The 27,846-nt window shown below is 33.7% G+C and overlaps 2 protein-coding genes across 4 annotated transcripts in view; both read right to left on the reverse strand.

The window, feature by feature from the left end:
• The window catches only part of LOC124363214 (ubiquitin-fold modifier 1-like), a 46,925-nt gene that overhangs the window by 9,217 nt on the left and 9,862 nt on the right, over positions 1-27,846 (reverse strand). Inside the window, exons 1-2 of one of the 2 annotated variants that reach the window (XM_046818376.1) lie at positions 3,756-3,899; positions 63-125 (exon numbers count right to left, since the gene is read on the reverse strand). In XM_046818376.1, coding sequence (XP_046674332.1) covers positions 63-125; positions 3,756-3,757 — 65 coding nt within the window. In that variant the 5' untranslated portion in view covers positions 3,758-3,899. Of the gene's footprint in view, positions 1-62; positions 126-3,755; positions 3,900-27,846 lie in introns of those variants that run through there. The other variant, XM_046818377.1, reaches the window with a different exon arrangement.
• LOC124363212 (ubiquitin-fold modifier 1-like) overlaps positions 1-27,846 on the reverse strand; it is a 41,748-nt gene that overhangs the window by 4,030 nt on the left and 9,872 nt on the right. Inside the window, exon 2 of one of the 2 annotated variants that reach the window (XM_046818374.1) lies at positions 63-125. Coding sequence is in view for 1 of the 2 variants with exons in the window: in XM_046818375.1 (XP_046674331.1) it covers positions 27,741-27,808 (68 nt within the window). In the remaining variant the exon portion in view is untranslated. Of the gene's footprint in view, positions 1-62; positions 126-27,539; positions 27,809-27,846 lie in introns of those variants that run through there. The other variant, XM_046818375.1, reaches the window with a different exon arrangement.

Below are 27,846 nucleotides of genomic sequence, written 5' to 3' on the forward strand. Positions count from 1 at the left end.
ATTTAAAAAAAATAGCTTAGCATACAATATATTACGCTAACGGAAATTGCTATGTAACTCACACTTTGAAAGGAAGCTTGGGATCTGATGTCAAAGTAATCTTGAAGGTAACTTTCGCCTTTGCCCTGAAAATGAAAAGAATTCCATTAGTTTAAAATAAATATTAATTAGGTATCGACCAAAACTATAGAATGGCAATAATCTGTCCTGACATATCAGTGGTGTATAGTTTAGCATTATCAATATAACGAATACAGTACAAAAGAAGATCGTTACTAATAAAAACATCTTAATTTTTGCTTTCTTAATTATGAGCTAAAATCTAGTCAGCTGAAGATAAATAAACTATCTCATTGCGTTACATTTTTCATAATAACATTTTTTTCTATAAACTTACTTAAGTTACTGTGCATCGAAATAATAAAGTTTGTTTACAAGGAAAGAATATTGCATTACAGTGAAATAAATAAACACATCATGCTGAGTATTTTTTTTTAATCAACCTCGACTAACCGGATGTCTGGAAGGTCTTTGATCAGTGACATTGAGCTGGACTCTAATCGATTTCATAAACATGTTGATGAAAAATATCAGGTATAAATACATTGATTGATTCTCTACCTAATCCAGCATCCGAGAGGAGACTGGGATATCTACGGAAATGTTATCAGTACATAAGTTACCTTGATTATTTAATTGAAGACAAGTTTTATTTCAGATATGATTATACTATATGAACTAGTCTAATTATCTTTCTCAATGATATGTGATTGTAAAAAAAGGCCTACATGAAAGGAAGATCTACAATGATAGGATCATAATCCATGAAAGTAATAAAAAGGAATTCGTTCATAAGGTTAATAGGCTAGATGAGAAGCAACAGACCACGCAAAGTGAATCCTTGTTATAATAGACAACTCAAAGGCACCAACATTTTAAAGTAATAATAAAAGAAATTAAAGCAGACTACCTAGCATAATATTCATTTAAATTATGAAATATATGTACCAGACTTCAATAAGTTAATATCTTGGAATACAGTTAAATTATGTTGCTTACCTTTCTAAAGATCTGATCATGAATGCTTCTAGACAGCAGTATAGGCTACAGGAGAGCATCAGGTAGGTAGTAGATATAAAACCTAAAGGGTCTAATCAAATATGCATAAGCAGCCTATTCAAGTTGGTCACATTTTTGACAAGAAGTGAGTAGGTAGTTAATATTATTTCAGAGACAGATATAAGTAGCGCTTCTGTATGTATTCTTTTTGGGAATTAAAATCTACATTTCTATTTAATATATTTTTAGTGAAAGGTGTAATGGTATTTGTTAATGTACCATCTTTAAACCTTCCTACGTATAGGCTATTACGGGATATCTCGAAATTTAAGTTTTTGTTTATATTGTGAATTTTCCAGTGATAGAATGCACTGAAGCATTGAGTAGTCATCAAAAAACAACTGAACTACATTCATTTTTCTTGGATTTCTGTGGATTTTTGTAGCTACTGACCACCTAGGATTTGACGGATTTTTCTGTTTGGGAAGAGTGCCAGTGCAACTCTTGAGCAGCATGTAAGTTTGTTCCTGTGTAATGTGCGCCTAATGGGAGTTTATTTCTTTGAAATGGTGATTGTATCTGTGTTTGCAGAGAATCCTTTTTAGTTTTATATTAAACAAAATAAAAATGGCTAACCCTGATGATGAAAACTTTGATGAATTCTTCAGTAACGTATACAAAAATATAAAACTCATTTACAATATTAAGGTTTAATATTATTTGTTCTAAAATATCTTTACAAACCTTAATTCAAATAGAACTTTTAACAAATAAAAAATAGTTTTTTTTTATTACATTAGCATGCTATTAGGAGTACATAAATTTGGTACTTTGGGATTATACCGACCACACCAGTATGAAGAACACAAAAATTTAAATTTATAGAAACAAACGTGATAGAACGAAAAAAACAACTGTTTTTACAAAATTACAAACTTACAAGCATTTCCAGGTATTGTGATCGGTATTGTCATCGCTGTTATCTTATCTTTCTCGAGAATCCCGATTACGGCAGGCCACGCAGCATCACATGATTTGCACGGTACATAATTGCCTTTCAATTACAATTCAATTTATATTTCTGATCAGCCCCTCTGGAATTTGATATTTTACTGATAGGTACTATCTCGAGGGATGTTTTTCTTTCGTCGACATCAGCGCGGGCATCAGCTGAAGCCCGTGCTGATGGCCGGAGGCACTCGCATTTTGGGTGGCGGAGTGTGATCAAGAATAAAAACAAGTTTTGAGTGTTTTTTCAATAAAGAGTTTGGTTTTAGTTTGTTAATGTTTGTTTTTGTTGAATTTTTGTGTTTGGAGAAATGTAGAGGTAAAACACGGAAGTACAACAAAGCGACGCACCAGCTGAACGGGCGGCGAGACTGCAATCACGTTATCTACTAGACCGCTCGACTTTGATCTCTGTCTGAGGATGGGGAGGGGTTTGCGATAAGACAATTCCTGTTTTTATATTGACGAAATATTGTTCTACGCTAATCTAGTAATCAGTAGAAGCAAAATGTCAAATAACGATTCATGTCTGGGTGTGGTCGGTATAATCCCAAAGTATCATAAATTTATAATCAGTATTATAAGTAATAGTATTACCAAATTCCTTACAAGATATGTTTGCTACAAAAAGTATACGAGGGAATGAGTTCTACTGCTGGCAGTTCTCTCACTAACAAATGATACACATGATAAGATCGGCCACTCACAATATTCTCTTTCTATGAGCTGCTAAGTTCATTAATTTGGCTGCTGGGGTATTTATTTACAATACCGTGACCATGAAAAATGGACTTTTTTTCATGGGTTGGGCATTTATAGCCAAGTATTATTATCACAGGTGCATATAAACTGGGGGGAAAGTATATTATTGTATTATATTGATGCCTTTCGGGCATTATTGCGTTAAGGATGGAAAATAACCGACAAAACTTTGTCGAACAACACTTGGAGGGTTAAGGATCAGGGGCATCACGTGATCTGAGATTCGACTTTTGCAAGCTCGAGTTAATTTTTTTTCTAAAAGAGCAAGCAGTGCACAGCACTGCGCAGCGGGTAGGCATCGTTGACAGGATTAACGTACTAGTCAGCATCATTTCAGTAAAATTGCCAGAGGTACTGTCAAAAACAGAGTTTTCAGAGGATTTAAAAAAAATCGTAACTCCTTTGATTTTCGTTGCCGACGAATTTTTTCTTTACTATTGTTTTCAGGAAAAATTGTAGTTTTCAGGAAAAAAAAATGAACATACCTTTCCATGGTCACGTTATTGTAAATTGATACCGCTGCTGGCAGTTTCAAAATAAACATTGTGTTTGGAAAAGTACACAATTTGAAGTGTTAATAAAAATTCAGAATATTATAGTCTAATTATGGTTAAATAACCTTTCAAAATTTGAATAGGCCTAGGTGCATTTCAAAATCCTATCAATGTACACTACCGATTTGCATTTTGTCCAGGACTTTTAGTAGAAAGCAATTGTTTGTCTGTTTATCATCGTCTGTAATCTCAAAATTGACAAGTTCACATTAACTTAAATCCAATATTTTTAAGCCTTGACAGACCTATGTTATTCATTCGAATTTAATAACTCATAATACAATATGATCTTAACAGAATATTCATGTGTTGTGTAGGATCTATATTTCAAGAAGTCCTAGTTGAACTTAAATAATATGATTCCATACTTACATTATTTTTATCCTATGAGACTTTAGAAATCAAACATATGTTTACAACCGAGGTTAGAAATGTGACATTCAGTGAGTGGACAAGAAACGGAGGAACAGATTAGACAGAACAGACGAAACGGAATTGAATACGTTAACGTCTTACGTGTCTGGATATAAAAATCTAGCGACAGTATGTAGGACTAAACAAAACAATCATGATCTCTTTTACCATTTGACAAAAGAATTGCATAGCAAATGGAAAGTCAAAACCAAAAGTTAGCATTTCACATTTACACGATAAACAGAAATTCAATTTCAGTTAAACGCCTAAAATGTAAAACATCCAACCAGCTTTAGTTACAAATAAGCGTAATTTCAGTTTATTGCCTCATATATACAATCATTGAATCTCATAATATGAGATTATCCCAAAAATATAATGAGTATAGATCTTGCGTCTATATGGGAATTGTGTAGAATAAATTTCGTTCGGTAAAGCTAGTTTTGTTCTTTAAAGCATATATAACGATACTAAACTAAATGTTTTGTTCAGAGCTTTAATCTTATAGTAATTAATTGCCTCATTTTATGAATTAACTCAGAGGGTCTGACTGACAAGGTGTAGGAAATACATATATATCTTTCTGGAAGACAAGCTCTGGAGATCCTGAAAGACACTTGTGAAACTTCAAAATATAATAGTTTTGAAAAGTTATTTTACACTATAGTATCAACTGTTAAATTAACTCTTTCTAAATGAAAGACTTTTCTCATAGTTTCCTTTAACCTCATGAGGTAGAGTAACTTGTACGTATTACCCTCATTATTTTAATTGTTAGAGTTTCTGGCTTATGTTTTCAATACTTTAGTCACAAATTGTATCTTTCTTTACACAGAAGGACAAAATTAGAAGTATTTGTTAATATCTAAGCACCATTTTTAAATATCTTCAGTAAAACTGTTCTTTTGAAAAATAAATGATACGGTAAATTAGATAACATAGTTCTAATTTCTTATGTTATGTAACAAATAAGTTAAATTGAATTTCAAATGTTATTAAATAAAATATCGCAGTAATACTATCACTTCTATATAATAATTTTGAATTACACTTTCAAAATAAATCTAGAAATTGACCACGCATGTATAACAGCATTACTTGAAACTTTTTTGATTTCAATACCCATATCAAAAATATATGTGTAAAATCCTAGCATCCGATTATAACGACATACAGAAATTAGTGTAACTGTTTTTAAATATAAAACGCGATAAATCTTTCACTTGCATCCGCTATACCAAAATGATAGCAAAGAATTGGGTTTTGAAATAAAGTTTTGAACTGAACTACAAACTGTACAATATTAGAGGCTAAACAATAACGGCTATGCTACTATGTAAATCAGCTGTAAATGAGTATTAATTATTACGCAATTTATTGTTAAGTGAGCATTGTACTGACTTTATTACTTACAATTGGTTATGTTTAGTACGCTATTATTCTTCATATGATTATATTTATTTTACATAAGTGTTTTTTATTTATTTAATGCTAACTCTGTTTAGATTGATTTGTACTACTAATGCTGAGTAAACTTTCAAATTCTGAAAACTCCTCAGTATATTTGATTTATGTAGAGAGAAAAGTTAATGGAATTTGACGTGGTTGCTCATTTATAACTGTGCACTTGTATAATGTAATCTTATAAGTGCTTATTTTTTTTTTATACAATTCCTATTAATACGAAGTAGAAAGTTCGAAAAACATATTTTAGGCAAGATATTTTATTATAATATATTGCAAGTATAATTATTTTACAAGGTTATTAGAATTTAATATGGAACATTTTCATGGCGATTAAAATGAAAATGAAATATTAAAAACTGGTTTGAAAATTAATAACAATGTGTGTGCAAAAGTCTCTAAAATCTTACATCTCAAAAAAGTGTTGGGAGTTCTCAGATATACTCCATTTTTTAGTTAGTACATTAAATAATTAACGTTAAGTTTTAGGTAGATACTTTTAAAATATTGGCCGGGATCGAAAGGATTAAAATGATCCAAAAAACCTAGAGCAGTATTCACTTTTTCTGTTGTTTTACCAATATGACCAAAATTGAACAATATCTGCAATATAGCAGATTTAATCTTCAATGCCATCAGATCCAAGCTGACAATAATAAATTAATGAATAAAATTCGATTGTTATTGCGTAATTTATTAGTTTTTGAAAGCAATTCAAATGCAAACATATTGTTTAAAACCTCTTCAGTTAGAAATGTAACGTTTTCAAAATATCTGATATTTATTCACAAATAATTAGTTTAAGTTGCAATTCCAATGAGTGGTAATTTTAATAATAGCGTTGTACTTGATACTTAATAAGTAATATTATCATCAAAGACGCTTTAAATAAATCACATATTATGATTAACTTGTTATTATTTGTCCAAATCTGAACATTTCTAGATAAGCCTGTTTGAAAACAGGATTTTATATAATTAAATCTGAATTTTCATTGCCTATGCACCACCCTATCTTAAGACCCATAGTTTCTTTTTCTTGGCAACCTCCAGTGCCGATTCATGGGAAAATTCACCTAGCCTACTGAATGAAATAAGTCTTCTGATAAACGACATACGTATCCATACAATGAGCCGAAACACCGTGTCGATGTCTGAGTGCCTTCAATTGAGAAGAATGCACTACACACACTCACATGTCAAGAACCATGCATGTATCTACGTCTCTGTACAGGGGCGTCTCAAAACGTCGTGTCAGAGAGGTGTCATGTTTACTTAATTAAATGTACTATTTTATTAAATAATAATTTCATAAATTTAATTTTGGCCAACATTTGCAACATATTTCATCTATAAAAACTACAAAAATATTGTCTCAAATTCACCATTTATTTTCCTCAACGTGTAAATTATCTTCTCCCAAAAATATTCATTATGCAACAAAAATTAAAAATATTAGGCCTAAGTTGTATTAATCTTAACAATCATTTCTCATAGTAATACCCTTGTACTAATAATTATTTAAAAATAGAATCAAGACGACGTAGCCTACTAATGGCAATAATAACGATTCATGATTTTGTCGACGTATTCTAAAATGTGTTATAGGCACAATGAAAGAATTAAAATCGTCAGATATTTTCTTTTTACCTTCATGTATCATATATTCTAAGTTATCAGGATTATACTATGTCGAGCAATTGGTAACACAATTCAATTTAACTGACGTAGAGTTCCTATTAAAGCTGACATATAATGGACCTCATTTAATTCCTTATGGATTACCTTTGATTATGTAACAATTGATGACAAAATATTGTATCGAACACTAAAATCTATTAGGTATATAGTTTAGTATGTAGCCTACCAGTTGCACTCTAACTAATGATAAACGATAGAAACAGTGATTATAAGTATATTACTTAACACTGTTAAAAATGTTATATTGAGTACACTCTAACAATAAAAATAATTACTACACATTTCAAGGACAGTTTTAAAAAATGAGGTCATTACTAGAAGACTAAAGTGGATTACGACTCTAATTAAAATATTAAGCACGTAGCGCTATCTATAAATCACCGCACAGAACCAGCTTTACCACACAGTATATACCGCACGATCCTAATATGGATGCCAGGTATATTGTCTTTAAATTCAAAGACATTACTTATATAGTACGCCAGGCCAACTAGCATCGTTGAAGTTGTTTGCAAAAATGCAGGCAATTAGAGAGAAAAGAGATTTTCCAGTGCCGTGATAGACAAATGAGAAATTCTGCCAGACATCTCAGCGATAGGCTTTAATGGCGTTAAGCTAAATCCCTCTGAGGGATCGAAAGTAACAAACAAATGGAATAATTCTGAGGATAAATAGCTTACTCTAACGCTAGCCAAATCCAATAGAGGGACATGCGCCATCAACAATGGCAATGCTGCATATTCAGAATTGAAGTTACATACAAAATTTCAAATTCATAGCTCAATTAATTCCTAAGAATCCAGATACATAGACATATAGGAAATAAATGGTGCTAGCAAAGTATATAACATATCTAGTTTATACCCTTTGAATGAATTAGTTACACAGAAGGTAAATCATTGATACGGGCGAGGTGCGTTGAGGTTAGGTGATTATTTCAATTAGTTCAGAGATCCGACGCTAGAGCTGCGCCACCTAACTTGGATTGCTACTGTTCAAATATTTACTATTATTTTTTACTACACAGAGGCAGTCACTTGTTGCGTGGCCCAATTTATAGCATTGGATGAGTGATCTAGTGTGTAACTAATTCAATAGAAACTGTAACTAACGCTCAGCCAAATTCCACACACACCGACTTTTATGCAACAAAAGTCTTACCTTCCAATCCATCGGACACCAAACGTTCAAATACCATATGAATGGGTTTAGTTTGCTTACAAACTTGATTTTGCTTGCCATCACAAGATTCATGTAAAAGTATTTGCTAACGCTCAGCCAAATTCCATGACACCATTATGTAACTCGATGTTAACCATGTATAATTGAAGCTTTTTGCAAAATTTCAAACCTATAGCTCAAATCTTTCTAAAGATTTCGTACGGATGAACAAAAGATAAATGTTGTAACCAATTAATATGTATATAAATAATATTTATAATTTTTTTAAACGAACAACTTTTGGAAACAATTTAACGAAAGTCTTACCTATCAACAATCTACTTATGTGATATGGTACACTAAAGTCACTTTACCATAGTATGTTGCTATTTCACATGTTACAGTTTTAGATTTTACCTTTTTGACCTTTTGATTTCAAAATTAATAAAATTATTCCTTGGGCCAAGAGAAACCTAAATACCGTACCAAGTTTCTAGTTTCTAGGAGGTTTGTATCAAGATTAATCGTACTGACGGACAGATGGAGACAACGACTCTATTTTAAGAATGACTGGTCGAGTCATTAATAACCCTATCTAGAAAAATTGTGAAGATGCTAAGTATAGTAGTATATATTTACTCAATATTAAAAGCGTCCTTATAAATAGTTAGGTTATTAATACTCCTTTGAAAGTATTTAACCTTTCTGAGTACGCCAATTAATTGTGTAAATCAGTATATTGTCAATATTTTACAATCGTGTAATTTGCACTCAACATTGTGGGGTATCGAGGCCATGTTTAAAAACAACAATTCACACTATATCGCCAATCTCTACGATGGCGACACCGCTAGATCAAGGCGGAAAGGAAAGAAGGCCTCCATAAGGTGGCAGTTATCTAGAGCATTGTGGGAAGTCTGTGGGAGCTTGTCTGACACAAGTCTTTATTTGGAGGTTAGGTTACTTAGGCTACCTCGATCATACCTGCCATCCTTCCAGTCCGGTATAACTGTCATTTCGCGGCCAAACTGGAGAAACGTCGCTCTATAACTGCCTCCAGACCACTTTTCTGAACAAGTGTTTAGATCTGGATTCTAATTCCAGGTTACCTCGATTCACGAAGAAAGATCTAAATAATTCTGATATTTTGCAAGCATGAAATAATTCAGACGCGTGAAAGTTGCTATTTACAGAGGTTATGTGTAGGCGAGGCTACACGATTTGCATTGATGTACGTATTCTCGCAGTTCAAACACAATGGTTCTACAGGGCTTGGCTTAGTTCCATAAATCTGTAACGTTATTATATACGTTAAAACGGTCAATTATCTATTTAAATAAACTATTTTTACATATATCGTATCTTGAAATTAAATTTTCTCTGGTATCTAGATCATACGTTTAAACGAGGTAAGTAAAAATGCCATATAATAAACTTAGTAATTACAGACTGTTTAGTTTAGTTTTGTTTTCCACTTAAAACCACAAACCTTTTGGCCATTCCGCCATTTTTGTTTGGCAGATTTACCAATACGACCAATATACCCGGACTACGGGTAGCAAGTCCAAAGGGGTAGTAAGCTGGAAAATTAAAGTAAATTATAATTTTTCAGTTTCAACACAAATGCAGAAAGGCTATCTGATGTGAAATTTGTCAACGATATTACGGAATTCTTGTAAAAAACAAGAAAATTTAGAGTATACTGACTTATATGGTTCACTTTGCTACGCAATCATAATTTTGTAAGTATTGTTGTTCAAATTGCTTCAAAATTAAGTAGGTACCTAATAATATATTCTAAAGCAATTACAAATTATGTCTTTTCGTCACCTTTTGGTAAAAAAACTGTCACCAAATCCACAAACAGATTTTAGGGAAAGGGCCCAGATAGCTCAGCCAACCACTGTTTATGTTTTAAGATTTGGAACTCATCAATCAGTATTTGAACGAAAACAGACATATTGTTCTAAAACCAGACATTCTGAGAACAGATATTATTCAGAAAAACCATTGTGTCCTTTTCACAAGAACGCGTTTAAGGAGGAGGTCTTTTTTGGCCAATATCAAACGTGCAATATCATAACTAACACATTAAAATCAATTTCAGTAGAAAAAGAAACATTTTGGAAAGGTCTTGGCCACTGAATTTAAATCAAGTCGACTGTCATGTCTGTAGCCTAATACAAATCGCTGTTGAGTCGATTTATTAACGAGAATTCCACGGGAGTATGTCAAGGTAAAAGATACTATATCTCCGTGTCTCGCGAACACATTTAATTTAGAAAGCGTTTATGAATTGTAATTAATATAAGTTTTGAGAACTATTACGTAATACTCCATTATTGCCGACTGTCCAACACACACTGACTGATGTGATGACTTATAATTTTCCAGTTAGCCTATCCCCTCCCCCATAACAAAAAATAATCCAGGAAGAAATTCCTTCGCTTCCGTAAAACGTGGTGGAGTTTCAGGAAGTTTTAACTGGCAATCAAATCGTGCTACATGTAAAGATAAATCTGTCATGCGAACATTCCACCAATGAACATTTGTGCCAAGTTTGTTTCCGTACTCTTTCTAAACACGTACCTACAACAGTATGTAGATTATGTAAGAGTTGTCATGAAACACAGTGTAAGTCTTAATAAAGGCATATTTATTCAATTTTTTAATGTTTCCACTCCATAAACTGCAGCACATAATCGTAAACTCGTTCGTACCTGGCAGACATAAACTTGGATTAAATTATTGAGAAGTCCTGTTAACACTTTTGTTTACCCAGGACTTTTACTCCTTGTGAAAAATTTAATTGTATTGGTATTATGTAATGATGAGTTAAATGAACAACTGGAACAAATAATCCAGCTTGAACGTCGTATAGAAGACAAACATATTAGGAACTGGGTTATATTTAGCTGAATTGCAATACAAGTGAAGTCGTTTTTGATGGTTCAAGATGTTGTAAAATACCGTTTGGATCCTCCAAGGTGAACTTGTTGAGCTTAGAAGACGGAGGAAGATGAACCCCTTGAGCATGGCTTCGACTGAGGCCAGTTTGAAAATTGGGTTGATAGCCTATACTAGAATTCAAAATTCCCCCAGTAATTAAATTCTCATCTACCTTCAATGCCAAATGACAGTCTTTCAGCACACAAAGATGATTTGGAAATTTTGTTTATTTAAAAAGGAGACGGCAATCCCCTTTTATGCCTTATTCTGCCCGTCCTCATGGGCCACTGGTCTGTGCGAGGATCTTATCAAACAGAATAAGGGGGAGAGTCGATACAGTACAAGGTCGATGGTACTGATAAAACGTGCAAGGGTCACAGACAGAATTCGAACCTGCGCTATCTCTAACTCAGACTCAAAGTCGAACGTCTTAGACCGCTCGGCCATCGGCACTCCCTGTCTGTAAATTATAACGCTGCTCGTTACCACACAGACAAACCACGTGACTAAAATTTTAAATCCACGACAACACAATCTGTTCGTCTTCAAGGTGAGGTAGGAAATCTTCTGATCTTTCCGTGTACCCATACGATACTGGACTCCTCTGCTCGCATTCCGGAATCTAAATTCATTTGGCATAACTACTAAGATGCAAATAAAGAAGATAGAAGAATCACACACACGAGACTGTATGAAGAGTACGCGAGGAGTGAGGGTCATACATGCCACGGCGGCCCCTCCCAATAAGAGATTGATTGAGATATAGAGGCGATTACATCGAGCTGGCAGTGGCTGGGACGTGAAGCAACCAGTCGCTGCGAGCGATCGATCATGTTACCAGTGGCAGCCGCCGCGGTAGCGCTCCACTGGCAACCAATTACAGTAGAATGTTTTACATTTCCGTTATCAAAACAAGTACTTTGCATGCCAACTCGACAGTAATTTGGGCCGACCAGGCGAGGCAGAGTTTCGTAATGATACCTGACACCTCTGGATGTCACGCAGCTCGCTAGGCTCGGCCGGTTTTCAGAATGAAAGAAATATCCGTGTTTATGTCCTCGGCTCGATAGTTACAGAGATATCGCTTCCTCAGAGATAAGTTCGTGGTTGATTCACTGAATCAAAGTTTACAAAGGTTTCGTAAAATAAACTTGAGTCCCTCCATTATAACAACGTTAAACCTCGTAGACCTTCGTTAAGGTCCAGCATTGTGGGAGATGTCTCGTTTTAAAGAAATGATTAATTTGCATCCAAACACTTTTGAGTTTTTCCGATATTTTTAAGAGATATTCAGAAAAAATCACATACTTTGTTCTACTTCATGATTTAAATATTAAAAAGTGTACACTTTACAAAAAATGAAAATCGTTAGAATTCGTATGCATCTTATATCTTTAATATGATGCATCGCCCATAAAGCTACGGTTAAAAATAAGGGTTTAAACCTGTATGAGGTTTAACTTGTGCTTGTAGGGAAAAACTGAAAGTAATTTTACTACAGCCGGCTTTTAAAATAAAGGTCTATAAAGTAAAGTACACGTATTTTCTTTCAGAGCTAGAGCGCAGAAGTAAGTAGATTCGAAAACAGAGTTTTATTTTTAAAGGCCACTCCATAGATTCTCGAAAATTAATAGTTATTTATATTCACAACTTGCTGGTTAACTTGATTCCTTTCCGGTTTCTACTAACATGTGAGATGTAATCTTGAGCATATTTGTTTTTAGAATAAACGTTTTAAATAAACGTCATTGTGTAGATACGACAAATAAACGTTTGAAATAATTAAAACTATATTTTCCCAAGGTTAGTATAACTATCTTTTTAATATAAACAAACCTGGCTGAAAAAACGACTTGGATTAGGGGGATAGTTACAAGTAGGCTATTAGGGCCTTGGCGACAGAAAAACGACTGAGAACTTTATACGCGGAGCTTACACCAAAAGCAGTTTATTCAAAATGTATTACCTACACTAAAATTATTTTTAGGGGGCATATTTTACAATTTTAACACTGGCATTAGCATGTTAGTTTACATACTTTACTTTTCGCCAAGAAAACAATTTTATTATCACTCAATTATAAGAGTTGTAAACCCTTTCTTGAAAGCTATTCTAAATTGGAAATATTTTATTTTAGTCGTGTAGGCTTTGCAAATGTCTACCGAAAATTCAACCTAATAGTTGAAACCGTTTTGAGCTAATTTAGAGAGTCTGTGAATGTCAAATCATGACTTCCTTACGTGTCGTGTAACCGTACATATTTAATTTTAATTTTCTTTGCAAGCATTTAGACAACGACGTTCAAAAATATTGTACAACGATTATAGAAATACTAAGAGATTTCTTTATAAAACGTACACAAATTCCTGTTTAGTTATTTCTACTGAACACATTAACGCTCCCAGATTATAGGTTATGGCGCCCGGCGCTTACGTAGCCTACAGGGAGCAAGTGTAGACAATGGTACCGAATTAATTCGGCAGCTACGGCCTATTGTTTTGAATTGTAACCGCCCTCTCTAGGCTACAGTTTGGGAGGTTAGAGCCAATTTGTAATTTTAGGACACTATTTAAGTTAATAACGTTATAAATAGTTGAAATAGTAGCTTTTATTTTATTTATCACACTGTCTAACATTGATAACCATATTTACTTATCGGACGGTTTTTTTATACGTGTCAAGCTAAAAATATGAACTAAGCAGAACATTATTGTTTACAATGTTTAACCCTTTCGGTACCCTCCTATTTCGACCCCACAAAAATTAGCCACAAAAAATCCTTGACGGCGGATTCCTTTCTTAGATGAAAGACCTCTGTCGATTTAACGAAATGCTTGGTTCTTAGAAAGTGAACATTGCTTCTAGTCTGTAGGACTATCAGAAAAACCTTTGCGTCTTTTTGTGAATTTACGATTCCGTAATTTCCACTACAGGTAAATTGTATTAACGACATATAACATGCAACATAACCATACTTATACAAAGAACCAAATCTGGTTAGAATATAACACACGGAAAGTTTATTTGTTAATACTCGTAAATGTTTTTAAGAAGTACCGATATCATTCACTTAACCTTCTAGGAGATACAGTAACTCTGCTAGTAAAGGTCTGAGCGTTATCCTACATCTTTGGCGAAAGACTCGAACGTAGATCATTCAGCAAGTATCGCTGCTAAATTTGCAATATTTGTCAGCTTTAAAAATGTAGGAGCTTTTAAAATTTTACTTTCTCTTGTTGGTTATGTCAGATGGTATTTATGATTGGAATTTGTCAACCTAATGCTGCAACCTTCATATAATAGGTTATAAACAATTATTGAATTTGTTTATTCCGTTTATCTACAACGTATATTGTCGGTAACGATTCTAGAGATGATATTACATCCAATGCTGATATCTGTTGTCACTTGAAACGTTGTGGTTGCACGATAAGTGATTGAAATGAATTACAACGCTATACAAACGTTTAGTACAACGCTATCTACGCGTCATCTAACAGAACTAGCTGTACTGAACAGCGTTTCTGCCACACAATCTCAATATGGATGCATGGTCTACTCTTTTGAAAACCATCCTTACATAATATGTTCTTTATAAACGGGATTTTGAGTTCTTGTAATTTGAACAGTTCGGATACTTTTGCTGTAACGTGGAGTTTAAGTTATTTCTTTAAAGTTTCTGAACTTTTAGAAAATTATAGATTTCTATTTAGTGCAGTCATTGAAGCATTGTTGGTCCGAATTTTTTTACTGTGAACCGAATTGCATAAAATTTTGGAATTAGGTTCATCTTACCCTTAACTTCAAAAGTGAAAATGATTTGAACTCCGCAACCCACCCTGGGGGTGGTTGCCACCACCCCTTCTCGGGAGTGAATTATTTTTTTTCAAAATAACCTCGGATATCGATAGAAGCCTACTTTTAAACAAAAAATCATCTATAACGTTTTTTCGAACAATCCAATATTTTTCAAGTTATTGGCAATTGAAAATTCGCAATTTTTTCACGTTTTTTCATCGGTTTTTTTTTTGCAAATATCTCCAAAAATATCGAAAATTTTATAAAGAACACAATTGTAGCAGGTAAAACAATGAACAATTTTGTTTTTAATAAAGTATTCTAAGTGCAATATTAAGCTAGATATTAAAATCAAAGCCGTTTTTTATTTTGTCTGAAATTTAATCAATTTGGTCAATGCCATCTAGCGGCGAGCAGATGCATTTTAGGCATTCTAATAAAAAAGAGTTTTATAGTGCTTGAAATAAGATTTAAAATGAGCACTATTAAAAGTCTATTGCACGTAAAATGAGTGAGCTGTATTGCAAATAAGAGGAGCATCTAATGTTTTTTCTTTTAAATCAATGGGTTTCATAAGTGCCATTTCCACCAAAATTAAAATTAATCGTATTCCGACTAGAATCAACTTTATTATGAAGAGTTTAATAGATTGTATCAGTTTGGCTGCTTCAGGACACATATTTTTCAAAAAAGTCACGATTAAAAAAAAAATTCAAATTTTAAAAAAAACTACCTTTTTTTCATAATATCTCAAAAATGACGACATATACGAATAAAAGTGTAGGTATGAAAAATGTGGTATATTTCTGACAAACAATTTGGATTTTTTTGATTTTTCTGTAAAACAACAATTTAACGGAAATATGATTGTTTAAAGAGCGCGTGGCAGTGCAATCACAGCCCTCTCTTAAGCGCTTTTAACCCTTCAGCGATTGAGAAAAAGGTTTTTTTACTATATATTGCAATGAAGGATGTTTGTAGCTCTCTTAATTATCTTTACAATGGTTTTTTTATAAAATTGTGGATAGCATGAAAATTGAAGGAGTTATAGTCCAAAAACGTATCATATGTTTTTCTACTTAGTAACTGAAAATTTCGGACTGTGAATATTTGGAGCAATGTGAAAAGTACGCAGTATAATAGAGACCCAAAACTATTGTAATGTGTATATATATATACATAATATGGCTCATATATTTTGGAAACGTAGGCATGAATATATACCAACTTTCTTATATGTATATATAACACATTTGAGTGATTTTTTGTATAATTTGTAAATATTTTATATCCAATAAATGGCAATTTTTTGCTCTAAATTAAATTATTTTTAAATAATATGTAATCATATATATTTACTGTTTTAAATTTAGGGGTGGTTTTAAGCGTAGAAAAGCTTAAGAATATCATAATCATTTTCGAGAGTGTGGAATAATATTTAAAAAATCCTTTTCATTTTATAAAAAAAAGTTAACAATTTTTTATCAAGGGTAGTTTTCAAGGGTTGAAAGGGGGTTAAAAATTTCATAATTATTATAGAAAATATAAAATATTACTAACTCTATACTTACATCTTTTTATATCATACCAAAGTATTTTTTTTTGTGATTTTTTTCAATTTAGGGGTTGTTTTGCAAGGGTTGTAAGATGTTAAAGGGTTTGAAAATGATTTTAATATGAAGTAATTGTGTTAGAAAACACTTTAAAATTTCACCACTTACTATTAAAACATGTTTTCTAGCGATAAAAATGGCTCAATGTCGATTTTTCCATTAAGGGGTTTGTTTACACCCCTTAAAAATAATAGGCGGAGTTCAGATCTTTTTCACTTTTGAAGTTAAGGGTAAGATGAGCCTAATTCCAAAATTTTCATGCAAATCGGTTCAACAGTAAAAAAATTCGGAGGTAAGACCGTATTTTTTCGCTTCAATGACTGCACTAATTGTTCCACATGGTACTGAGATATAGAATGTGGTACTTTTCGCACATCATATTTTTGGTATCATCATGTTTTTGAGTGATGCATGATTTTAAAGCTTGACCCTCAAGATTTTAATCTTTTATTCTCATTCTCATATGGATTTAATCCATTTTACACTTTATAAACTATATTTCTACTATATTATATATGTTTAAAATAGTTACCAGAAATTAATGAATTATTTTTATGGCGTTTTGTTGGATTTGTGTTGTACACTGTTTTGTTTTAATTTACTCAAATATTCTATATAACATGGCAGTAGCGGTTACTCTCTTAGGCTAGAATTCAACTGTGAGAGTTTATTCGTGAGATATGGGTTTGGTCCAAGTTTTCAGGATCTCGATAGTCTGGACCAACTTAGAACGAACGCACTCCACAAAACAACCGACACCTACTGAAGTTGGACATCATCTATCTCATTTTTATCCAACCAGAGATTGCACCAGAATGACTGTCACACATTTGTTGGCCGTTCATAATACTGGAGTCGAAATGTTTTGTGAAACTTGGATTTGAGACTGTACTCGGAATAAAAGCGCCTAATTAATGTAGCCGTATAAAGAGGGAGATTCAGGATCTCGATAGTCCGGACTAACACAAAAGGAACATCCACCACAAATCTCTCAAACACCCGACACCCACTTAAGGCGCGCATGAGATTGTTATCCAACCATGTACTGCTGCAGAATGAATGACACCGTTGGTCATTCACAATGTCGAATTGTTGGAGTCGAAACGTTTGTGGAACTTGGAGTTGGGACTGTACTCGGAATTAAAACGCCTAATGTAGCAGTATAAAAAGGCAGATAATTTGGAGAGGGAAAAGCAGGCTGGGCGAAGGCGAGGCGAGGTGAGGCGGGGGGCAGTGGGCGCAAGCGTGGTCGTGGGTATGTGAGCGAGGGGCTTGGCCGCCTTGGCGTGGGCAGAGTCCCCGGACAGACCGGCACTGACTGCCGCGACTGGGGCCGAGATGTGGAGTTGTCCAGCAGGCCGACTCTCTACTTGCTAATGGACCACAGGCCTGTCCACGATATTGAATCAAATGGCCCGAAGGTCCTGGATAATGCAAAGTTCTCTTTACAACTGTCTAAGATCAACTTTCAAAAGGTTGCTTTTGATCATTGACAATTTTCTGTAGTAATCCTCTCCCCTTCCACCATCAATTCCTTAAGATCAACTTTAAAAACGATTGCTTTTGATCAATGACAATTTTCCGATGACAGTAGTGATCCTCTCCCCTTCAACCATCAACTCCCTAAGATCAACTTTCAAAAGGTTGCTTTTGATCATGGACAATTTTCAGTAGTAATCCTTTCCCCTTCCACCATCAACATAAAATCTACTAATGTTTAGAGTATAGTACAACAGTTTTCAAATTCTATTTCAATCAGTAGGTTATTGATGTGTTCCCAAAGTTGAGTCCATCAGATTAAAAATTAATACGGAAGAGGAGAAAATGAAGAAGATGAGAAGAGAAAGATATAAGTCCGTTTTAGTACAATTTCACATTCTCATTGGTACGTTCTTTGGCCTGAAAGGCTAAAATGTCTCAGAAAGAAAAGGCCTCCTAGATGAAAAGATGCCCTTATTAGTGTGCCAGGCTAGACCTTCTCTCTGTCCAGATGAGCAATGCCGGGCATGGCAACAGTTTGCCTGTCACGTTTTACTATGCCTTAATTAGTGTTTGTCAGTAGCATCACATCTACAGTCATGCCCCAGTGAGGTAATCAGCGAACTGGTATGTGCTGTTGGGCTTGGGATAAACAGAGCTTCAGGAGTTACATCCTTCTTGAAGCATCACTGATAAAATGTTGCCTTGACTTAGATAATACGAACTGTACTGATCCTTCAGGTAAGATAGAACAGAAAGAAGATCTAGAGCTCGGAAAGGTTATCTAATCCAAACAAGTGAAGGTAGATAATTAATAGTCGAAGTTACATAATAGCTCGATTATCATGATTATCCTTAACAGGCTCTGTCTGCTTCACGTTGGTGGTACATTCAGTTAAGGTGGCACAATCCGTTTTTGATCCTTATTTTTAAATTTCAGAATTATTCTCCTTTAAGATGACGTTACTGAAAAAAGAAAAACAAACTTTTTGAACAGACCCACAAGGATTTTAAAGTATTAAATTAAAAATTAGTAATTTTGGGCAATTTTGTAATCGGGTTCAAGGAAAAATGGCTGTAGATAAGAATGTGATACTTAACAGCATGTATATAGGCCTACGGTGAATTGATATGATTTTTGTAATTGTTTGTGACTTAAGAAATCACATTTTTTACAAATATATGGATGTAAAAAACCTTCACTAATTTCCCATGTAACACTGTAAAATTCATATCCTTATCGGCCAGCCATTTTTCTTTAGTTCTTATTAAATATACCTCCATATACTATTCTAATACCTACAGTTTCTCGAGAAATTACAAATATTTTTTTCTTCAAAAAGGTGTCTTAAAGTGCTGCAAACTAATAAGTTGTATAAAAATATAAAAATCTGAACTAACCCAAAATTCACTTTATAAATTTAAAGCTTACTGTACCTTGTGTATCTCTTGTGTACTCTTGCTACTTCCCTCTCCGTGAGAAGCATATCAATCACAAGGTAACTTATGCTTGACCTTATGAACTTTCCACAATCTTTTCAACTACACACTACAAACGTCTCAGAAACTAAAGTTCATCCTTTTACAAGGAAAACTCATAAGGAGAAGAAAACTTATTTTTAAATTGAAAGCTGTAACCTATTATGGCCCTACGTTTTCTAAAAGAAATTTGTGGTCATGGAGCATTCTCATAATAAACATAAGTCAGTCAGTGTTTGACGAAATGAAAGAGGTGAAAGTTAGGATTCATTTTAAGATAGAAACCTTTCAGATATTCATCTTGAGGGAATTAATCCTTACAAATAACATTACTACGTTGATGGTTCCAGGTCTCAATTTTTAAAAAAAGTGGCAGCCTAGTCAACAGCCTTATAAATCATCAGTCAAGACATTTTGTGAGTAAGGTGGTGCAATCTGTTTTTGATAAGGTTATTTTTTAACCAAACAATTTATTTAAACTCTTTAAAATACCTTTCCTGAGAATAGGGAAAATGATTATTTCAGTAGGAATCGTACTATTTTTTTTTTTATAAATTAATTTGCTTAAATAATATTGCTTAATTAATAATCGTCATTTTCTTGTTTCAAATTTTCCATCATTCATATAAATATTGTAAATAAATTCATTCTTATCTTAAACAGTTTTTCCTTGAGCGTGGTAACAAAACAATCGGAAATTTCTTCTTTAAATATCCTTAGTTCCTCGTAAAGAGTTAGACAATCATAAGTTTTTTGTTTTAAGGGAATTATCGAGATAAAAAAACGATCAATAATTTGAAAAATATCGATAGTCACCATCTTAAAAGCAAGGTGATCAACATTTAACCCCAGATTTCTCCCCTATCTAGAGAGACAATATTTTATACATCTTCAAAAAAGTTATTACAGAATTAAACATAAATTCAAGATTATGTTCGTTCTATCTTAGATTTTAAAACTAACATTACTGATGCAGAGGTTCAAGAATATTTACTATAATTTATATTTATTATTGATATGAGCTTATCATGTTCAAATAATTAAATTTTGAAAACAAAAAAAAACAATAAATCAATCTTGATCTAAGTGTGTTTACATAAACGATAAAGGTTACTCGTATATAGTAGAATACAATTATTTTTTTTAGAAATCTAGTTGGATAATATATACAAATTTCAGTACAATATTGCCAACTAAAATAAATGAATAAAGTTCCACAAAATATGGCGTTAAGAATTTTAGTTTGTACTAACCTTTTCGAGTATTAAAAAGATTTGGAGTCATGAATTAGTCTAAGAAAAATTTGACTACCTACAAACAATACTATTTGTGTATACGAGTATGTATATAATTAGAAAATATCCATTCTTGATATGCATACTATATTAATACCTGCCAAACAATTACTAACTACCTTAATTAGAAGTAGTTAAATATAACATTGTTATTCAGTCTTATCCTTCCTACACACGTTTTCCTACACAAACTCTCTGCTTAATTGAAAGTCATCGTGTGTTTTTGCAATCGTGACATCGTTATATGGCTACAGTGCTGCCAATCTACCGAGGCAATTGCCAATAGAACCTCCCAACATTTACATATCGTAGCTGTAGAAACCGAACTCTCTATTGATGTATTATCGTTCTCCCTTTATATTTAAATACGCTCGTACAATAATGGGTAGGCTTACGACTGAATAGGCTTTGTTAATTTTTTGAATGTGCACTGCTCAATCCTATGTCATAATCCAGGAAGTTCCTTGTACCGCCATTTTGGATTCGAGCCAAGTCTTTGTGTCGCTGGGGACACTATTAATCCTACTACTTCTATTCTAGACAATTTTCTCACCGTCATTTGACACCGGGTTTTATAGTTTCAACTGAGCAGAATAGAACACTTTTAATACACCATGATTATAATTTATCTATTAATGTTTAATGTTTAAGATTCGTTGTCAACGAAGTTCAACATTTTGGTAAAGGTGGAAGTCCAGCATTTGGAGTAAATACTGTACACTTCATTAAACATTTTGGTAGACCTAATTAAGGTGGAAGTCCAGCATTTGGAGTAAATACTGTACACTTCATTAAACATTTTGGTAGACCTAATTAAGGGGGAAGTTCAATATTTGGAGTAATTACTGTACACTTCATTAAACATTTTGGTAGACCTAAATAAAGTGGAAGTTCAGTATTTGAAGTAAACATTTCAAATAAACAAATTGATAAAATTATGTATATTGTCAAAGGGAGTCACTATAATTTACTTAGGTTTAAATAATCTTTTTACATATTTCGCAAACAATTGACTTGTTTCTTGAATTTTGTTATATTATTTTGATATAATTTGAAAAATGTACGGCTTATATACAAAGCTAAAAGTTCCTTTCATAGTTTATTACGAATTTCTAAATTATACATTGTATATTTTTATTAATGTTATACCATGAGAATGTTTTTATACAGACAACATAAAAAACGTAACGAAGTTATGTGTTAAATATTGTATGGTTTTGTCTCTAGACATGTCAATGAAAAATTAATAAAAACAGCCCAAGAAAGATTTTTATATTTCGATGATTTCTAGTGAAAGATAGTTAAAAGTGCAATTTTGATCCAAATTAACTAACACAATGTAATAAAAATATTTTGGTTTGCTGCTGGATTCTAGATTTGCGTTTCTCACCCCCCCCCCCCACCCCCCCCCCCCCCCACCCCCCCCCCCCCCCACCCCCCCCCCCCCCCACCCCCCCCCCCCCCCACCCCCCCCCCCCCCCACCCCCCCATTGTCATTTACCTTACAGGTTACTTCTACCACTTGTTTCCTTCCACTAAGGTAACTATTAAATCAATTTGCTTCTTTCCCAGCAATACCCAGTAATGTAAGTTTTCTTAAAATTAGTCTGTGGTCAATGTAATCAAAATGCTTCACTGAAATCTAGCTGAATGCTATGTAGCCCTGTTCAAGTTTTGTCAATTATACCTTCAACTAGTTGGACCAGCGCTTTTGTCGTTGACCTCTTCTTTATAAAACCATGCTGTCTGGGGGTAAAGAGATTGTGTTCTTGTATGTGTTCTATAAGCCTGTTTAGTACTATATGCTCTATAAGTTTTGAAAAGTTTGATGTGAGTGATATTGGGTGATAGTTTGCTGCTTCGGTGGTTTTGCCACTCTTAAACTTAGGGTAGACTTTAGCTACTTTCAGGCTACTGGGGAAGACCCCTTCGCTTAGGGATTTGTTGATTAGATTTATTAAAAGGAGGATGATTTCATTTATACAGAATTTAATTATTTTTGAGCTAATCTGATCTCCTCCTGCTGATGTTTTATGTTTCATCTCTTCAATAATTTTCATAACTTCCTCTTCAGTAGCACTGTAAAATTTTAGCTTTTCGTAACATTGAATCTGCAGGCTGTTTATCAAATTAGATGTGGAAAAAACTTGTTTAACAAGTCAGCAATATTCTCAGGTGTGTTAAAAGTCTCACCGTCCACTTTCATGCTCTCGGGAAGTGCAGTAGTTGGTTTAACTTTCCTCTGTACATTAATTACTTTCCACAGAGCCTTTGATTTTTTTTTCAGCTTGTGCAATAGTCAGAATTTTGCTTTTTCTTGAGCAAGAGTTTGAGGTCATAGTTTTTCTTCTTGATTGCAGTTTCCCTTTTGTTTCTTTCATTTTCTGTGAGAATTTCTTTGTAAAGTGCCTCTAAGCAGGGCCGTCCGAAGAGGGGGGGCGAACCGGGCGGTCGCCCTGGGCGCTGCGGCAAAGGGGGCGCCGCGCCGCGGCTAGGAGGTGCCTTACTCATAGTCAATATTAAATTTGTAAAACAAAAATTTCAACGATATTCTACTATATACATACAAACCCCCAATCCGGTGCCTTAATATTTGTTTAAAAAGAACTTGGTTTGAACCATATACTTAAAAATACTGTTTATTTTTAGTAAGTTAAGTTTGGCAACACCGCGCGCGGCAAAAACAACTTAGACCATTTGGCAACACCGCACTCGCAACTCCAACTGTCACTGTCATTGCGTGTACACCGTAAAGGTTAGGTTGCTAACTACTCTCGTGTGTTTAGTGTTTGTAGAGACTTAGAGCTGTGAAAATTAAGCGAATGTGTACGTGAGAGGTGGGCTTCGTATTGTATTAGTACCTACATATACAAAAGCTACAGACATGTGGTAGTTAAATATGTGTTGGTTGTCATATGTATTGGTAATAATTATGTAAATGTTGTTTTCGACCAAGGTACTATGTGCACTCTAGCTTGCATGTCGTAGTGTAGGCATAAAAACTACGCAACATGTAGACCAACAGATTTAAACATTATTTTTTAATTTCATTTTAAGTAAACAAGCATAATTTTTTGAAGAAGTTTAATTTTATTTCAGATTATTTTATTAAAATGTTTAAAAAACTATCAGGTGCTCAGAGACGAAAATTAACAAAAGACAGTGAATTAGCTCACAGTGCTCTTTTAAGTAAAGTACCCAAGTTGACAAAATTCTTCACAATAGCTGAGGGCACTACCCAACAACCTACTCGCTACTTCAAATACCCAGGACTTCGACCATGAATGTGAACAAGACCTAATTTTAACTGAGGTAGAGGAGACTGCTGAAATACTGAAGGAGGAAACCAGTGACAAGCTTAAGAAGGGAACTGTTGAAATGTTAAACTACCAAAATAAAAATTTTTCTAATGACCCGTCAACTTGGCCTGAAAATTTAACTGTCAGAGAGAGAGATGAAATCATAACAAGGGGTGTTTCCGTCATTTAAAAAAAGTAATGATGACTATCCACTAAACAGTGAAAAGCGTCATTTTTCAAATGATTTTCAATATCGCCACGCAGAAAATGGCGAGAAAGTGAAAAGGCGGTGGTTAGTTTATTCTTGCTCTTCTGATGCAGTGTTCTGCTTTCCATGTCGTTTATTGGACAATAATCCACACTCAAGTTTTGGCAAAAAGCAAGGATTCAATAATTGGAAAAAATTTCATGAGCGAGCTTCATCTCACGAAACGTCATCTGAGCATTTTAAGTTTACCCAGCAATGGATTGAAGCTGAACGTAGAATCAACCAAAATGCAGCAATTGATACTGAGCTCATGGGCCAAATACAAAAAGAAGCCGAGAGATGGCAAAACATACTAAGAAGAATTATTGCTATTATTATTTACTTAGCAGAACACAACTTGGCTTTTCGTGGAAAACTCAACAAAACTTTTTACAAAAAATAACGGAAACTTCCTTGGCCTTATCCAGTTACTAGGAGAGTTTGATCCGGTTATGATGGAACATTTAAGATGTTGATGTTAAGAAGAGAGTGAATATCGAGTTCAAATGTTAAGTGTCAATATTCAAAATGAGTTGATAAAACTGTCTGGCAAAGGAGGTGAAAAACAATATAGTCGAGAAAATAAAGCTGTCACGGTACTTCTCAGTTATGTTGGATTGTACGCCAGACGTAAGTCATAAGGAACAAACATCTCTCACCATTCGCTATGTTCACGAAGAAGAGGAGATCGATGGTGAAATTGTTATTGAAGAAAGTTTTATAGGCTACACGATTACTGAGGAGTCAACAGGGGAAGCATTGACTCAATTGTTAACAGAAGAGGTAGAGTTATGTGGTTTGGACATGAGTAACTGCCGCGGGACAAGGGTACGACAATGGCGCAAACATGGCAGGAGCTAAAAAAGGGGTCCAATCATGAATATCCTCAGAATATCCTTTAGCTGTATTTACACCCTGCGGATGCCACAGCCTCAACTTGGTTGTTGCAGGTGGAGTCAGATAATCCGTCAAGTCTACTCTACTTTTTGGAATCCTTCAAAGGATTTACACTATTTTCGCATCATCTCCAAAACATTGGTGCGTTGTCAGTGACCATGTTAAAGGTTTAACTTTGAAAAAGGTTTGTGAAACAAGATGGGAGGCTCGAATAAGTTCTGTATCTGCCGTTCGATACCAGTACAGAGACGTCCTTGACGCTCTTTTAGAACTGAGTGAAACTGTCAATGACCCTACAATCTCATCTGAAGCTAAGTCCCTCCAAATTCACATGGAAGACTTTTCATTTCTGGTTTGCCTTATTGTTTGGCACGATGTTTTGTTTGAGGTAAACTTGATAAGTAAAAACCTTAGAAGGTAAAAGCACTGATATTGCTTTAACATCAAATCTGTTGCAAAAAAACTTTACAGTTCATAGATGATTTTCGTTAAGACGGTTTAAATGACTCAGTTTCAAAAGCCAAAGAGATTTGTAGTGACATTGACGTGGAACCATTGTTTAAAGAAAATGCACTTCGAATCCTTCTAACTATTCCCATATCTGTTGCCAGTTGTGAAAGAAGCTTTAGTAAGCTTAAATTAATAAAAACCTACTTGCGTTCTTCAATGTCTCAGGAGAGACTGTCATACCTTGCCATGCTGACTATTGAAAATGAAGAATGTAAAAGGCTGAAGTTAGAAGACGTTATCAAGAAGTTTGCTAGTGCAAAGGCCAGGAAGATTTCTTTTTAAAAATACGAGTAAAACTATCTCTGTCAAAGGTAAATAATAGTTATGACATTAAGATTGAAATAGTTATGTTGTGCATTGCGTTTATATCTGTTACTACTATTAATAGCCCTAAAGTTCCACAAAAGTATTGTATGCCAAAGAGCCAAAGTAATAATTTCTTTATATCTATGTATATAGGTCTATTCAATATTCTATTATCTATTCTAAAACATGTTTAAATGTAGGCTACATATATAATATATTTGGTATTTTGTTACACACAGAAAACTGGAGTATTTATTTACATATAACAATTTCCAAAAATTCCTTATCACTTGGTTTGGCTGTACTGACGAAATGTAATTTTTATGTGGGGGCCCCCCAAGGCATGATTTGCCCCGGGCGCATTAAATAGTGGGGACGGCCCTGCCTCTAAGTAAGCTTTTTTTAGAGTTGTACATTCAAAGTCGCAAATATTTTTTGAACTACTCCGGTTTGTTTTGATTTGTTTAAATGGACATGCTGTCTCATATGCAAATCTTACAGCAGCATTGAATGCTTCAAAACCAGTTTCTGTGTTTGCTTCTATGACCCGTGCCCAGTCTTGGGCTGCTAATGGGTTCCTTAGTTGCTCCATTATGCCTCTGTTTGACCCTTATTTCAGGCCATTTAAAGTCAAACCCTCACAGAGCACAGCTGTGCAGTGCGGTCAGATACTCATCATGAACACACTTTGTGAAAGTTGGGCTTCACAGAGGTTGGAGAGTACATCTTATTAAAATATGAAAAATACATATCTGACTTTCTCACTAACTTTAATAAACTCTCCGAAGATGTCTGGAATATATTAGAGCATAAATGTTTCAACAAAAGTAGTACAATAAAAACTTACTCTGCTTCATACTAATGGAGAAGTTATAGATGAAGATTTGTGTACTATTAAATGAGAAATTTCTTGGGATGAGAAAACTTGGTGGTCTAAGGCGTGAACCTCCGCTACAGATGGTGACTCAAGAGGCAACTATGCTTGAGGTGGATGCAACTGTAGGAGGTCTGCAGTTTAGATGGTGTACCCAATACAGTAATAAAGAGAGTTCTGTTTCAATTCATTATATTTTAATGTTTTAATTTTAGTCTCTTTTTATTAAAAGATTTTTTTGTTGTCTCTGAAGAGTTATTACGGTACTATAGTATTTATGGCCTGTTTATGACTAAGCCTAAAGATAAACAGTTGATTATAGTGGGTGTGAGTTTTAAAATCTTTCTTGTGAAATATTTGGGTCTAATACACCAAATCGGTAGGTACAGTTATGTTTGAAACAAAGGTAGTGTTAAATTTTATCACAATAGTAAGAACAAGTATTCAATTTGATAAACTACTTATAACTGAATATTTACTATAATTTATTTTAAAATAATAAATCAAAATTGTATACCGTTAAATAGAAGAGAGTGGAACTTACTCTCACCTTTCATACTTTCTCTAGCCTCTCACCAGAATAACTTTTATTAATAGTCTTTCACCCTCTCTAATACTATTCGTTCTTGATAACTAAGAGGTACTTACTAATTAAAAAAATAAACAAAATGTCCATATAATAATCAATATTTATTTCTTTTTAAAATTAAATCTAATATCAACAATCAACATATACAGAACCAGATATAATTTTAAATATTAGAAATTATGAACCTTATTACTCAACAATACAATATAGAAAAAATGTATTATAAAATATAGTATAAAATAAAAATGATTTGAAATAGTTCACATTAGATTAAAGAGTAAAATCAACTGCTTCCCACCCGATCCCTAGGTATCAACCTCAGTTCACTGCCATGTTTCATAAACACGTTACCTGAAAAACACAAATTTATTTGAGTACAAAGGGCTAAA

This window comes from Homalodisca vitripennis, chromosome 5, assembly GCF_021130785.1.
Source record: "Homalodisca vitripennis isolate AUS2020 chromosome 5, UT_GWSS_2.1, whole genome shotgun sequence".
In the NCBI taxonomy this organism is placed as follows: Eukaryota; Metazoa; Arthropoda; class Insecta; order Hemiptera; family Cicadellidae; genus Homalodisca; species Homalodisca vitripennis.